This window comes from Echinops telfairi, unplaced genomic scaffold, assembly GCF_000313985.2.
Source record: "Echinops telfairi isolate 266 unplaced genomic scaffold, ASM31398v2 ScPeMD7_7468;HRSCAF=8506_0, whole genome shotgun sequence".
Classification (NCBI taxonomy): domain Eukaryota; kingdom Metazoa; phylum Chordata; class Mammalia; order Afrosoricida; family Tenrecidae; genus Echinops; species Echinops telfairi.
The window spans coordinates 63193810-63209238 of NW_022111369.1; the positions used below are offsets into that span (position 1 = coordinate 63193810).

Sequence of the window (15429 nt, forward strand, 5' to 3'; positions counted from 1 at the left end):
ACCTGGACATCATTCTCATTTGCTATCCAAGTTGATTTATTTCATTTCTGCACTATCATGAACCTTTATGTCTTAACTTCCAGTGCTCTGAAATTTCACGATGATATTCTTTTGAACATTTTTCTTTGCTCCTTTATTGTTTAGTCCCTTTCCTAGAAGATTTGGTCTACTCACCATCTAATCTCAATTCTGATGATCTTTAAAATTTTTGGTTTCTGAATTTTTTTTCCAGTTTAATGAATGTTCCCTGTTATTAGCTTTATGTTCTTGTTTTAATGATATAATGTTTAAATATTAGAACAGATTATAGATTAACATTTTATAATAACTTGCCAGTAAACCACATACTAATAGAAATATTCTGTTCAATTACTTTCAAAGCTGACTCACAGTTATCATCCTAATGTAACAATTATTCTCTGACTACTACAGATCTATTCAATTTAATACAATAAACATCAATGTACTTAAATATTTTTTGGAAATCTACCATATGTAGGTCAATGTGGATGAACTATTTTCTAAAACTCTAGGTACATACTGCCAGAAGCTACAGAAGAAAATATGTGAACCACAGGAAATGCTGCTTTTAATCACACAAACTTAACGAATGGATTTCAAAATACTTGGCCAAGTGCTATTTTTCTATGGAATAATAGTTATAAAAGGATGTGTGTACAATCATAGTGGGAGAATCAAAGGGACCAGAGATCATTTTCTAATGATGCACCCTTCCAAGTATGGGAGGGGCGACAGACTTCTTGAATCACAGCAGCTTATTAATTTATCTATTTTATACAAAGGAATTACCACCCCACCAAAGCTATGTGTAATAGTTAAGGTTTATTGTGCCAACCTGGCCGATAAATACATGTAGGATTAATTGAAGGGCAGAGAGATAAGTGGCTCTGTGAGCCTCACCTTTCTAGTTCTCTGGTCCCTTATTCTCTGATGGTCGGACCAGTGCGTGGCTGCCTTAGCTAGTTCTTTGCCTCAGCTGGCAAGGCTCACTTCCTGTGAGACATCCGTGAGGAGAAGCTACATGGACCTACCCTGATGCAGCCCTGGGTGCTGGAGAAGCCATGTGGAGACCCCTGCCAGCGCTGAGATGCTGAGATGCTTACACGCTCACTGATTTGGCTTTCCTCCTGTAGTTGGCATCATTGCGTGTGTTTTGTGAGATTGTGGAGGACTTTGTAGATCAGTGTCGGACATATGAGCTAATGTTGGACTGGGTTGGGATGCTTTCTTAATATACACTTACCCTTTATGTAAAACTCTCTTATATACATGATTTTTGTGGATTTGTTTCTCTAGTCTACCCAGACTAACACACTATTTAATTTTTTTTTACAAAATAATCATCACTTTCAAAGTTCTCTCCATTACACGTAAAACATATGTCAAATCTGCAATTCCATTCTTGCTCAACTACCCCCTTACGTGTATCGCAGATTTGCTGCTGATACTGAAACTAGCCTTAAAATAACGTGTGTCGGTGGTTATGTCAATTTGATGTGTGACAGCATCACACTGAAAGTAAACTGGCACTTGGAAAGCAGAAAGATATATTCATTAAATGGAGACATACTCAGTAACATATACTCATTTTGTGCATATATATATGTATGTGTGTGTGTGTGTGTGTGTGTGTGTGTATATATATATACTGTGAATCATTTAAATGCTCATCGTTAAAGTTCAAAGGGAAAGCAATAAACCCTCTGGAAACACGGGGTCATCCTAAGTGGAGAAGGTGGCACATCTCGATTCTGTTTTCATTCCAGATATGCTTCCCCGGGGCTAACACCCCAAAGCAACTGTGACTAAGCCTTTGGTAAGCTCACCGAACACCTTTTCAAGGCCCTTCTAATTAGCTGTCCTTTTTCCCAAGGGCTAGGAAGTTAAATATTATGTGTGCCAGATTTCCTTCTTTACTAAAGTAGGGTTCCAGCTCTCAAGCCTGCCAAGTTACTCTCCTGTGGGCCTTTGACTGGGGATTGGAGTGTGAGGTGACGGACAGGGAGAAAGGAATGGATTTTACGGATCCGGGTCATGGTGGAAGCAACACAGTTCTTAAGCTATTGTGGTTCCTTATTTGCTGGGTGTTTGATGTGGCAGAGGCAGCAGCTTCCTGGACCGCTCAAGTCAGCTGTTTCCTCTTAGTTGTCTGGCTCAACTGTGCTCTCTTCAGCACTTCAGCCATAATTATGTATAAAACCCCTTTTTTTAAAGTCCCTTTTGGCTTAATTAGGTTCAGTGTAGTCTATTATCTGTTGCTCTGATCTCCGATGAATGCAGACATTAATCTAGAAAAATTGTCTCTAAGAAATCTTGAGAGATAACCAGCAAGTGATTTAATTTGCATGTTTTCCTTTTCACTCTTGTCAACAGGCTGTAACTTTTCACTCTTCAACATGAAATCAATTGTTTGGCTATCATGTTTGTAGGCTGACTTGAGTAACAACATTAAAACTCCCACTTCTTCCCACAGGATGATCTACATGGATACGCGTATTACCAGGTAAAGCACTCACCTGAGCAATGAACTGAATAATCTTCACAAATATATTCAGGGGTGTATCACGAGGAACCACACTACGTGAACCTTTTGGGAAAAGTGCTGACACTATACTCATAAGACGACTAGAGGGAGAGAGAAAACAATTCGAAACAAGATGAAGACATCAACAGCAGATTAGTCAAAGCTTCTTCCTAGTTCTTTATAACATGCCTATAATAACCTTTCCCAACACAGAGAATTCATCTTTCAATAATTTTCCCCAACAAAACAGAATTCATCTTTCTCCTCAAGATCATCTCTAACATTAACTGAAATTCCATCAGCACAGTATTATTAAACAGAATTTCTTTTCAAATCATGTTTGAAACATGGGCACTCACCTTTGAGTTACAGTGTTGCTTTCACATTTTATTCTAATTACATAAACCCACAACAACCTATACAAAGATTCCAGTGCAACTCGAGACATTTTAGGATCTTTATTCTGTTTTGAAACAAAAGAGAATTAAAACAAACTTACTTAGTAGCATATGTGCAATTGGTTCAAATCAAATACATTGTTAGCCAACAATTTAAAGCCCCCTCCCCGATTTTGAATGCAGTCTAAAAGAGGCTTATGGTTTAAGTACATACGTAGTATATGTGGTCAAAGTAATCATAAATAAAATTGAGTCCTTGCTCCAAACAAAATACCAAAACTTTAGAATCATGTAAAGATTTCTAACTCTAAAATTAGAGAGGCATCAACTGATGGTAAATGATTGATACAATATTGACATTTTAGAAGAACCAAGGATTACTCATATCTGGTGTACTTGTTTGCTGGTAAAAACCTAGAATACCGATGGCTATTATCCTCACTTGAGTTCGTGAAACAATGTAAAGTATGCACAAGAGGGGGCTGTATAGTGAATTACGAGCATGGGCTCTGGAATTAGAACTAAATTCCAGTCAAAGCTGATTTGTGAAAATCGTTTCATCTCTTTGAGCCACATCTCTCACCTCTGAAGTGGAGACAATGCAGTCCTCCCGCAAAGACTAAGGACGTGAGGCCCACAGCAGTCAGAAGCACAAGGCCTGCGGAGTGTTGGATGCTCAACGCCTGGGAAGCATTACCTTCTCACTCTGATTTACAAGTAGAACATGATGCCACTTTGATCGTGATTTGATGATCGAACCTTTGCTTCGTTGTAGCTGTTGCTAAAACTGGCATTTTCAAGTGGCTAGAGCTGTACTATGGGCCTTTTAGTATGAATGTTGAAAACGCAGCTACGTATCACCTAGACTAGGCGACGCTCTCTCTACTGCTATGACTTGGACTGAGGATGCACCGATGACTGCACATGTACAAGTGTCATTTGGTGTGCGGGGTTTCTGACTGTGGCGCCACTGCTGCTGTCACTCTGTCCTCAACTCAGTCCTCTGTGTACCCACAGAGAAGAGGTTTTTAAATACCAAAATAATTTTCCTATTCTTTAAAAAATTTTTTTCTTGTATTCCTATAAAATAATAAACTTATTGCATAGGATTAGGCACAAGATAAAAGAGATAATATCTGAGGACAATTTTTTTTTCAAATACAGAACCACTAGAAAATGTACATGAAGTGGTTTGTATGTCTTTCAATCCAATGATTTGATACCAAGAATAATGGAGACTTATTTAATTAACAGATTTATGTCTTATTTGGAAGTATTTTGCTAAAATATAAATGAGCATCCACTGCAACTTTTTCCACTGCAGCTCAATGTGATTGGTTATTAATGAAGGCTGTTTCATTTGGGAAGGACAGAGATTTACAAACACAATGACTCTTGTGACACTTGCTACCTTCTGAATGTCTGGCTTGTCTTCGACTTTCTACCTTCCATGTGGCTAATGCATACGCCAATCAAGTCTCAGGGTTACAACGATCACGTCATTGCCAGGTCTGTAGAAACCCCAAATTTCAAATACACTTCCCAGACTCACTCCTGTGCCCCCTGTGAAGTTGTAACTCACAAAGAACAAACCTCCATGTTTAAAACGCATTTGGCTGAAAGTAATTTGTTGCTTTAGTGTGTTAAGAACGTAGCCAATATAAATTCCATTTTTGAAAGTAAATACTAGACTTTATGTGGAAGGCCATCCAGTTTTTATTAGCTGGGTACACAATACTATAAAGAGCCCCAGGCTCATCATCTCGGTGAAGTTATTAACGTCTACTGGCAATCATTTTTGTAAAGGTCAACATTCAAAGACAATCAATGATGGAAAGTGTTATCTGAGATATCACGCAATTAGTTCTACGAACACTCCAAATAGCACTTTCATACTCTTAAAACACTCTCTTTTCAAATTGCGGTTAATAAAATTATTAAAATACATGAAAGGGTTCAAGTCCTATTCCATATAAAAGCCATTCTCATGTACACTGTTACACAGAAAAGTTATGTGGACAATCTTATTTTAAGGAAGGAGATGCCGGCAAGAACAACCTTGGATTTCAAACTTCCCAAGAGGGAAATGTTGACAAAGCAGATTTACGGTATACCGCACGATGTCAAAACAACATGATGGAAAGTGATAAAACTTAATGTTTTCTAAGTCTCACCAATGCAGTTATTTATATGTAAACAACATCCTCAATTTATATATAAATTTAAAACATTTCTAAACCAATATGAGCCTTACGCAAAATAAAGTTAAATAATTTTCTAGTTATACTTTTGGTCTAATCTGAACAATCAAATTATCTCCACCTGATCCCCCACCTCCCCCCAAAAAAAACCCAAACAACTCACTGCCACTGAGTCAATTCCAACTCTTATCAACCCTGTAAGACAGCGTCGGACTGCCCTCATGGGTTTCCAAGATTTAACTCTTTACAGAAGTAGAAAGTCTCGTCTTTCTCCCAGAGAGAGGCTGGTGGTTTCAAACTGCTGACCTTCTTCTTATGATAAACATATACACTAAGAAAATGCTTGTCATTCAACATGTTCACATGGACAATTCAATGACATGGATTATGCTTATCAACCATGATAAGCATGGTTATCTTGAGCATTCTTCCAAATCATTCCGTTACCATTAACAGAAACTCAGCGCCACCCCCCATCCCAGGGAAGCAATTATTTCAATATTTCTTCTCTTTTCCCTGAGTAAACGTTTTAAGCATCCATTCTCCAAAATCATATTCAAAATCTAATTCAATCTGCCTTGAATTTCCCTGAACAATGAATGCTTCATTTATAACAGTAGACAATGTGAATTTAGGCAGAACATGTGACAGCTGTGAACTTGGGTGAAGGAGCCGCATTCAGTACTACTTCCCCCTTGAGTTCATCTGCTTGGGGGTCACATTCATATTAAAACTTCTGGAGGATATCCCTGTGTGCTACATGCTTCTTCCATAACACCAGAAGTGGGTTTGGGTAAAAACATTAGACATGCAATGCAACAATGAGTAAAGGAGGGAATAAAAAAAAAAAGCCACACATTTAAAGGAGATAAAGCAATACTTTACTTCGTAATGTCCACTCAACTCACCTGGAGTGTTTCTATTTGTTTTCTGATACTGTTGTTAGATGGCATCTAAATAAAGCAATGTGAGACAGCAAACAGAACATGAGATGCCGCACATGCATGTTAGATGAAAATAAGCACAAACAAGACAGCTCTTCACCAAGGTCTCTATTTAGGAGAAATTTGAAATTTCCAAGAAAGTGGCCACAAGCACTAAGAGAACAAAGAACATCCCATAATTTGGGCATCATAGGATACAGCCCCGATAATCAACCTCAGAGTAGGGTTCAGCTTTGTGCTACTTAATTTTTCCTCTCTTAAGTACTGCGTTTAGGTTCAGACAGCCTCCCAGATGATGAGAATCAGTAAGCAAACACTGTAGGGTGGGGGTAGAATTGCCAAACGATGTCTCTATAGTACCTACTTCTTATTCTGACCATTCTTATTTCTTATCATAATTCTTATGGATCACAAGCTTTATCATCACTTTTCCACATATGCACTACAACATATAGAAAGATTGGGGAGGGGGAAAACTACTACATTTTGCTTGGGGGGAAAAAGCAAAGACAGTATTTTCGGTGAAAATAGAGTAACGCTGGCCTGCTTTAATAGGGGCGTATAGGAGGAAAACTTATTTATTATGGTCACCAATTTTTAAAAAATGATATGGTGGTTGGAAAAGCACTGCCCAGTAATTTAAGGTATCTTGAAAATTCATCAAGTTTAGTCTTAAGACTGCAGGTAATCGTGCCTTTTTGTTATGTCAGAATTATAGCCCAAATATTTTTAAATATTCAGTACACCAACATCTCCTCTTGCACGCAGGGAGCAGGGTGGTCCTGGAAAAGCAAGGGATGTAGAACTGGATGGATCTGGAAACAAATCCTCCAATTTCTCTGATGGGCTCCCTCAACATGGGCTACGTGTTTACTCTTTTCTATCCCAGCTACAGTGGGAATTAAATGTGACACTGTATTTAGAGATTCCGGAAAATGGTAAATATATTAATGGTAAATTAATGGTAAATATACAAATCAGTGTGAAGAAGTGGTGGATCCAATTAAGGAGAAAATGGTAAAGGATTCTTTTAAAAACAAGCAAATATTGTTACAAAACAGAGTCAATTGAGGTAAGACTTTGACTTTGGGTCAATTTCACCTTTGTAGAAAATGAGTTTCCTCATTACTGACAGTTTACAATAGGTAACTCGCTCATTTCGGCCTTACGTTGCTCAACTGCTTACCTCAACTGCACAGAGCAGCCACAGTATCGGAAAACATAACCAATGGCAGCCAACGTATAGAATTTCTTCTGAATAGAGCCTTCAGGTAAGTTAAGGGTTAATGGCCAAGACAACTATCTTGCAAGGATTCATGCTACCTGGCTCTTATCTCCTTTAGACTGCAGACCCAGGCTGACAGACCCATTCATGAAAAAGGACAATATGCCAGAAGCGTTTAACAGGAGTTAAGGGTTCAAAGAAAACAAAGCATTTGTGAACGAAAGCCTGAAGGCATAAATAATAAATAAATAGGTTGCTGCGAAAGTATTGCTAATGTGTTAGGTGGAAACGTGTATACATTTTATATATACATATATATATATATATATATATATAAAATTTCCAACAAGCAACAGAAAAGTATGAACTGTCACGACACAAAAGCAGCCTTCCAGAAACACTTGAATGCAGGTCTTACTATATTTCATTACAAATAGGAAAAAACATGCTACCAGGAAAATGGTGAAAAGCCACAAATGGGCCCATGCCTGTAGGAATTATTCAAAGGAGGACAGGAGGGAGTATACTAAGATTCATTAAGTACGACTTTATTTCCTAGTGGCATGACATATAGGGCCTTAAGCCAGGGGGTTGTGTCAATTCTTATCGGAAAGGGATAGGCATGGCTATATTCCTCGGAGGAAAATAAAGCCAAAGCTGTTTCCCGAAGACTGACTTTTTGGTGTCCTGACCAAGAAACCAAGGCAATTCTGACCAGGATCAATTTAGGATACAGTTTTGCAGTGGATTAATTCCAAAAATTGGAAGGAGGAGCCAGCCCCATTTCTCACAATGACAAAGGGAGCAACAGGCCAGGGACATGTCACTTAATCTACCGGAGCCTTGTTTTCATTATCTTCAGGGTATGAGGTTTTTAATCCTGACCCTGATTTACAGGAATGTTGGGAAACCAGATAGCATGTCTGTGGAAGCCTTAGCAAATATCCAAACAGGCTTGCTTCATTTGCATATGAAAGCAGCATTCAAACCAAGCGTTTGCATGCAGGCAGAGAAGGAATGCCCCCAGAACCAGTGCCAGGCAGCACCTGCGCTCTGAATGGGGGAAAGAGCTAGGGATCCTGCTAGCAGAGGATCTTGGGCAGATAATGACTGGTCCTTCAAGCTCTCACTTTGGGTTTCATAGCACTGGCACCATCGCTCCTTGCTTTAAGTCAGAGCTTCTATATCTGTGAGGATCCAGCAGCTGCAGCATACTTCTGAATGTGGCTGGACATAATTGCATTAAATGTGCTTTTAGTGACATTTCATCTCCAAAGTCGTCAGATTTTTGTAGTGTTCAGATTTGACGGACTTTTCTCAAAGCACAAGCACAAAGTCAGGTGCCTGGAGTTCTGGGGGCAGGTTAATCAATACTATGCAGTTCCAAAGAAACTCACGTAGGAACACATCTCTCGAGACCGTAGGATCCTATAAGCAACAAGCAATGGAAGTGCACAATTTTGCGTTCATGAAGACAAATGCAATATTCAAGCAAATGTATTTTGCGCGGTTCCCTGGAGAGAGGCTGAAGTTTGTACAAGGAGAAGAAATGGTGTGACGAAGCATTATGATTCGAATGTGCCATTAGGAGGGAAAGTTTGATTACAGTACTTCTCAACAGATGTGCATCAATAAAGAGATCATGGTTGGTGTTTACAGGACAGGAATGAGATCTTACCTTTAAATGTGACAAACAGTTCTGTAGGAAAATATGCCAGTTATTTAAAAAAAACTGTTTCTGACTGACACAAAGAAGGCAGGTAATTAGTGGATACAAAGCCTATAGGAGATAAGAAAGGGGGAATTAACGTCTTTTCATGGAAAAGTCCTGGTCTTGCCAGGGATAACGCAATCAATTCTCATAAACACATAAAGAGATCAGAATCTTTTATGCAGTTTTCCATTTGTAAGAAATCTCAAAATCTAACAGCAGCAACAACAACAAATTCTCACCACTCTGGAGTTACTTCTTACTTACAGGACAGAGTAGAACTGTCCCTATGGGTCTCCTAGGCTGTACATCTTTACGCGAGCAGTCTGATCTTTCTCCCAATGGATTCGAACTGCAGGCCTGTGGTTAGCAGTCCAGATGCACAACCCGCCACGCCACCAAGGCTGCTCATAATCTAACAGAGAACGGTCACACAAAAAAACCCCACCACGCTTTCTATAAGAACAGTGCCTTGATTTCTCGCATGACTTAGAACACGTTTTCCAGTTCCCTGGATCCATTATGCCCTCAGCTGGGACAGTGGTGCAGCACACACACACTGGGATCAAAGAACTAACTGCTGGCTAGGCCAAGGTCAGAGGGACACATTGTCAGGTCTCTCAGCCTGTTTTCCTAATCTCAGGCGGTAGCCACAAGTATCCTGGAGGGCGCTGAGACCTAAACTAAGACATGAGCAATCCTTATTACTACAATTATATCCCTGGCTTAGGTGCTCCAATATTTTGTCGACTGCCCAGCTTTTTCCAAGCTGGAGACAAATCTGCACATCCTTTAGAATGCTGTGAACTGGACGGTTAAGAGGGTAGAAGAAGATGCCGCAAGTCTCTAAAAGAAATGACAGATTCGGCAGAGCATGGCCCCTAAGACAATCTTATGCATTAGAATATAATTTATTATAAGGCAGAATAAAGGAATTTATGATTCAACAGAGGCCCACAGTCAGCCTTTTCATCACCATAATGCATAATTTACACTCAATACTACGAATAAAATTTGAGTAGCCTATCAAACGCAGGATGAGTAAAAATCTAGCCGATGGCTTAGAGCAGAAGCAGATGCATAAGTGAAATCTTCCCTTGTGTTGCCCTTTGTGTATTTGACCAGCTTCGTTTTAACACCTCTTTCAACTCGCCCTTGTGCTCCTGAGTCAACTACGGAGCTCACTGTGAAAGCAATGGCCGTGTGCGGAATGTCTACAGTACCAATGAGTGCTTCTTCCGGGAGCTCAGGTCAAAGGTCGTCTGGTAAAGCATCTCCACAAAGGTTTTCAAACAGGGCACGTTCACTTCGTTTTTAACAGCCTGGGCAAGAGGCGAAACACAACAGACAAGAAAGAAAGTGTTTAGACACGTGAGGCCATGCAAGAACTTTCTGTGAGGTTCTACATTTATCCATAATTCACCAAATAGCTCACTGAAGTATGACCATGTGCCAAATGACCACACGCTAATACGTCAGTGAGTCCAACCCAAGCCCGGTCCTGGGAAAACCAGTGGAGGCTACAGACAGGTGAACAGACACTAACTAAATGGTCTAAGAGGTGCTGGAGGGCACTGTGGTGGCACAGTGAATTAGTTACTGAGCTGCTAAGCCTCAAGGTCAACGGTTCTAACCCCGAAGTTGCTCCTTGGGAGAAAGACGAGGCTGATCGATAGCATAAAGATTTAAAGTCTCAGAGCCTCAGAGCCTCTCTCCTACAGGGTCCCTGTAGTTTGGCTTTGAGTTGGGTAAGAAAACGCTGTCTGAGCTTTAGGAGCCCTCTGGAGGAGGCTCGGAGGGAAATCTGCTGCTGCCAGTCACACCTGAGCTAAATCCATCATCTACATGGCAATAAGCTAAACCAGACCAGACCAAAGTGAAACAAAAAACCCAGTTCTCCCTCTCCCAATTACGCTCGCTGTTCCTGTCATACAACCATACCACTGCCCTGGCCCTCTGTGCTGACCCAGGGTCACTTCTGGCAGGTTCACGCCTCAAGACTTCTGCAACTGTTCTTTCCAGCAGGGGCTCCCCCCACACCCGTTACACTCGCTCTCCTTCAGTGTCTGCTCCAAAGCCACCGTCTTCATGAGATATTTCTTATTGTTCTACGAGAATATCCATTTCCCTAACCCATTGGCAATGACTGCTGGGGGCACAGGGTGGAAGTTCAAACCCACCTAGAGGGTTTCAGGCCATAAAAATTTCAGTCTAGACAATAATATCAGGTAGTTCTTACCCGTGACAAGGGCTGTCTCTCTCTGACTTGAAATCGGCCCCTAATGACAACCCCACTGGCATTCCGCAACCCTTGCCTGCTTACATTGGTTTGTCTGTGACACCCAAGAGTGGGGCATAAGACCTATTTCACACACATCAAATGTCTGTTTGCTGCATCAGAAGGAAAGTCTGTGGGAGCGAGGGGCCTCTCCGGTCTCACTCACTGCTGTTTTTCCTTGTGCATAGAGTAGAACCCGAGCTCCTGAGCAGCGAAAACAGTTAATGCACTCCACTGCTAATCAAAGGGCTGCCAAAGGTCAGAGCTGCCCAGCTGAAGAAAGCAACTGCAGACCAACTGCTGCACCCCCAGCATTATGAATCCCAGAGAGCACAGCTCTGCTACTTCTACTCTGACATCCCCGAGGTGGCAGGAGTCAGAGCCAATGCCCTGCCAATTGGTTGACTTGTAGATTAGGACCAGACACATAACCAGGTTATCTTGAAAAACTCTCGCCTCCTCTCAGTGACAAGCCATGGCATTTTCAACGCATCATCTGCATGTGTGAGCACTGAGCGATTAATCAGGAACACCAGACAGGAATTGGTGCATGTAAATTACGGAGAAGACTGAGAGTCCCTCGAACTACTGAAAGAACATACAAATCTGTCTTGAAGGAAGTACGGCCGGAAGAGTGCTTAGAAGTGAGGTTGGTGAGACTTCATCTCGTGGACTTTGGAGACAGGGCCATCGTGGTTGGTAAAATAGAGAGAGGGTCAATGAAAACGGAGACTCAAAATGAGATGGGTTAGCACAGTGGCTTCAACAGTGGCAATAACTGGGAGAATGGGGTAGCTTCTGGCAGTGTTTGATTCTGTTGAGCCAAAGGTTGCTATGTAAGCGAACCCACTCCATTGGCCTCTGACCACAATCTCAGTAAGACACCTGACAAAACACATTAGCAGACAAGAGGGGCCTTAGTGGCCAAGTGCCATCAAATCGGTTCTGACTCATAGAGATCCCAAGTACAACAAAATGAAACAGCGCCAGGCCTGGCTCCCATCATCACGACTGTTCTTATGTTTGAGGCCATTGCTACAGCCATGGCGTCAATCCATCTTGCCTAGGGACTTCCTCTTTTCCCTGTCCCTCCACTTTATCAAGCACCATGTCCTTCTCCAAAAAACTAGCGTCTCCCCACAACATGTCCAAAGTACATGAGACTAAGTGTCCCCATCCATGACACTAAGGGGCATTCTACGTGTACTCCTTCCAATACAGATGTTTGTCCTTTCAGCAGTCCATGGTATCTTCAATATTCTTCACCAGGACCTTAATTCAATTGCATCCACTCTTCTTTTTTCTTCCATCTTCAATGTCCAACTTTTGCATGCAGGTGAGATCGTTGAAAATACACTGGCTTGGGTCAGCAGCACTGTGGCCCTCAAAGTGCCATCCTTGCTTTTCAGTAATCCGAAAAGGTCTTGTGCAGCAGATTTACCCAATGCGATGCACCGGGTGATCTCTTGAGTGCTGCGTCCATGACCATTGATTGTGGAGCCAAGCAAGACAAAATCCTTGACAATTTCAATCTTTTCTCCATTGATCATCATGTTTCCTATGGGTCCACTTGTGAGGATTATGCTCTTCTTTACACTGACTTGTCATCCATATCGAAGGCTGCAATCCTTGAGCTTCATCAGCAAGTACTGTAAGTCCTCCTCATTTTCAGCAAGCAAGTTGGTGTCGTCTGCGGATCGAAGGTTGTTAATAGGCCTCCCTCAATCCTGATGCCACATTCTGCTTCATATAAGCTACCTTTGATGATCTGCTCGGCAGATTAATAAGTATGGTGAGAGGATACCACCTTCATGCATACCTTTCCTGATTTGAACCCATGCGATATTCCCGTGTTCTGTTTACACAACTGCCACAGGTTCTGCATGAGAACTGCCATTCTTCTCAAGGCATTCCAACAATGATTGTGATCTACACAGTAAAGTGCCTTTGCATCAACAATAAAACACAACTAAACATCTTCCTGGTGTCCTCTGCTTTGAGCCAAGATCCATCAGACATTAGCAATGCTATCCCTTGTGCCATGTCCTCTTCTGAATCTGGCCTAAATCTCTGGCAACTCCCTGTCAATGTACTGCTACAACAATTGTTGGATGGCCTTCAGCAAAACTTTACTTGCATGTGATATCAATGATATTATTCTATAATTCTGCTGGGTCACCTTTCTTTGGAATGGGTACAGACATGGATCACTTCCAGTTAGTCGGCCTGGTCTTCCAATTATTTGGCAGAAATGAGTGAGTTCTTCATTGCTTCATAAGCTTGTTGAAACATTTCAATGGGCATTCCACCAATCCCTGGAGCCTTGTTTTTGGCTAATGCTTCCAGTGCAGCCTGAACTTCCTCCTTCAGCACCGTTGGTTCTTGCTCATATGCTACCTCCTGAAGTGGTTGAAGGTTGACGAGTTCTTTCTGGTACAGTGACTCTGTGTATTCTTTCCATCTTCTTTGGATGCACCAGTCAATATTTTGCCAAAAGGCTCTTTCAATCTTACAACTTGAGGCGTGCAGTGTTTCCTGATTTATTTCAGTTTAAGAAATGCTGCGCGTGTTCTTTCATTTTGGTTTTCTAATCCTAGGTCTCTGCATATCTCATTAGAAAAACTTGACTTTGCCTTCTGGAGCTGCCCTTTGGAATTTTCTGTTCTGCTCTTGGACTTCACCATCTCTCCCCTTTGCTTTAGCTCCTCTTCAATTAAGAGCCAGTTTCAGTCTTCCTGAGACCCACTTGGATCTATTCATTCTTTCCTGTGTTTCTAACAATCTTGGGCTTGCTCCATAAATGAAGTTCTTGATGCCATGGCACAGCCGATCAGGTCTTCTGTCCTTAGTGTTCAATGCAGCAAGTCTGTTCTTGAGATGTTCTGGAAATTCAGGTGGGATAGACTCAAGGTCACATTTGGGCTTGTTTTCATTTTCTTCGACTGCCATCTGAACTTATTTGTGCGTAAGCAGTGGTCTGCTCCAGTCAGCCCCTGGCCTGGTTTTAGCTGCTGATATTGCGGTTCTCTATCGCCTCTTCGCAGAGATGTACCAAAGAGGAAGGGATGGGAGCAGAGGGAAGAGGGCTGCACAGAAGCCTTTGAATGGTCACAGGTATCCCCCCTCAAATATTCGGGGCTAAGAGAAACTATCAGAAAAAAACAGAGAGAACAGTGCTAGGCTCCCACTAAGGAAAAGGAACCAGCTCTCGTTCTACCAGCTAGACAGGAAAATGGCAACTTCCAAGAAGCACTGGGAAGAAACAAAATGATTTGGCGTAACAGCTCTGGTCCCTTTCTTTCTCCCGAGGAGCATCTGATGGGTTTGAACCCCCGAACTTGTGGTTAGCAATCCCAATATTTAACCCAGTATGTCACCAGGGCTCCGTAAAGAGTCAGAGTAGCAGCTTTGCCGAGGTTACTACAGGTAATGGCTATTGCTGGCCTATGGAATTCCACCCTCATAAAAGTGTTTCCATCTTAAGGGCCTAGGTTGGTCTTTCAAGTAGAAAGCTAATCAGTGGTCATCCTGCTAGCTAGCTATTAACCACGTGTACAGCTCATGCACATGTTCCACTTACTTCCATTTCTGATAAGATTACCAGAAGGTCAGAAGGTTTCACACAGCACCTTCCGTCAGTATAGGAGACTGACTCTCGAGACACAAGAAATAAGAAGAGCTCTTCAATGGGCCCGATTGCTGCGCGGGTGGAAGAACCCAGATAAGACTTGCAGAGATATCGATTTGAGAAGGAGAAACTGAGGGGCTGGGTGGATTTCCTCAATGGAAGAGTGTTTTTCAAAACAAGATAAAAATATACTTACAGCAGCGACAGGGATAAGGATCTCCACAAATAAACCGGCAAGTGCATGTTTTATATCTTTATCTTTTACTTCTAAAAAATACTGAGCACATTCCTTGAGGGGAGAAGAAACGAAAAGTCTATTAGAGGACTACCATGAAGGAACATGGGAGACCCAATACTCTCTGTGCACGCTCTTTGCTACTTTACACAGCTTGACAAAGGACCAGTGTCTTCACATGGAAAGAATTTTTTTTTAAAGGCAAGCGTTTCACACCCGTGGAATATAATACGCAGAATAAGAGCTGAACTGATCCCGATGTCA

At 41.6% G+C, this 15429-nt stretch overlaps 1 protein-coding gene across 6 annotated transcripts in view; it reads right to left on the bottom strand.

The window, feature by feature from the left end:
- Positions 1 to 15429, bottom strand: part of FRYL (FRY like transcription coactivator) — a 221605-nt gene that overhangs the window by 98499 nt on the left and 107677 nt on the right. For 5 of the 6 annotated variants that reach the window (XM_045284305.1, XM_045284304.1, XM_045284303.1 and 2 more), the window contains exons 10-14: positions 15127 to 15219; positions 10248 to 10346; positions 8992 to 9093; positions 2905 to 3008; positions 2538 to 2646 (exon numbers count right to left, since the gene is read on the bottom strand). In XM_045284305.1, the coding sequence (XP_045140240.1) occupies positions 2538 to 2646; positions 2905 to 3008; positions 8992 to 9093; positions 10248 to 10346; positions 15127 to 15219 (507 nt within the window). Of the gene's footprint in view, positions 1 to 2537; positions 2647 to 2904; positions 3009 to 6052; positions 6098 to 8991; positions 9094 to 10247; positions 10347 to 15126; positions 15220 to 15429 lie in introns of all 6 variants that reach the window. The other variant, XM_045284301.1, reaches the window with a different exon arrangement.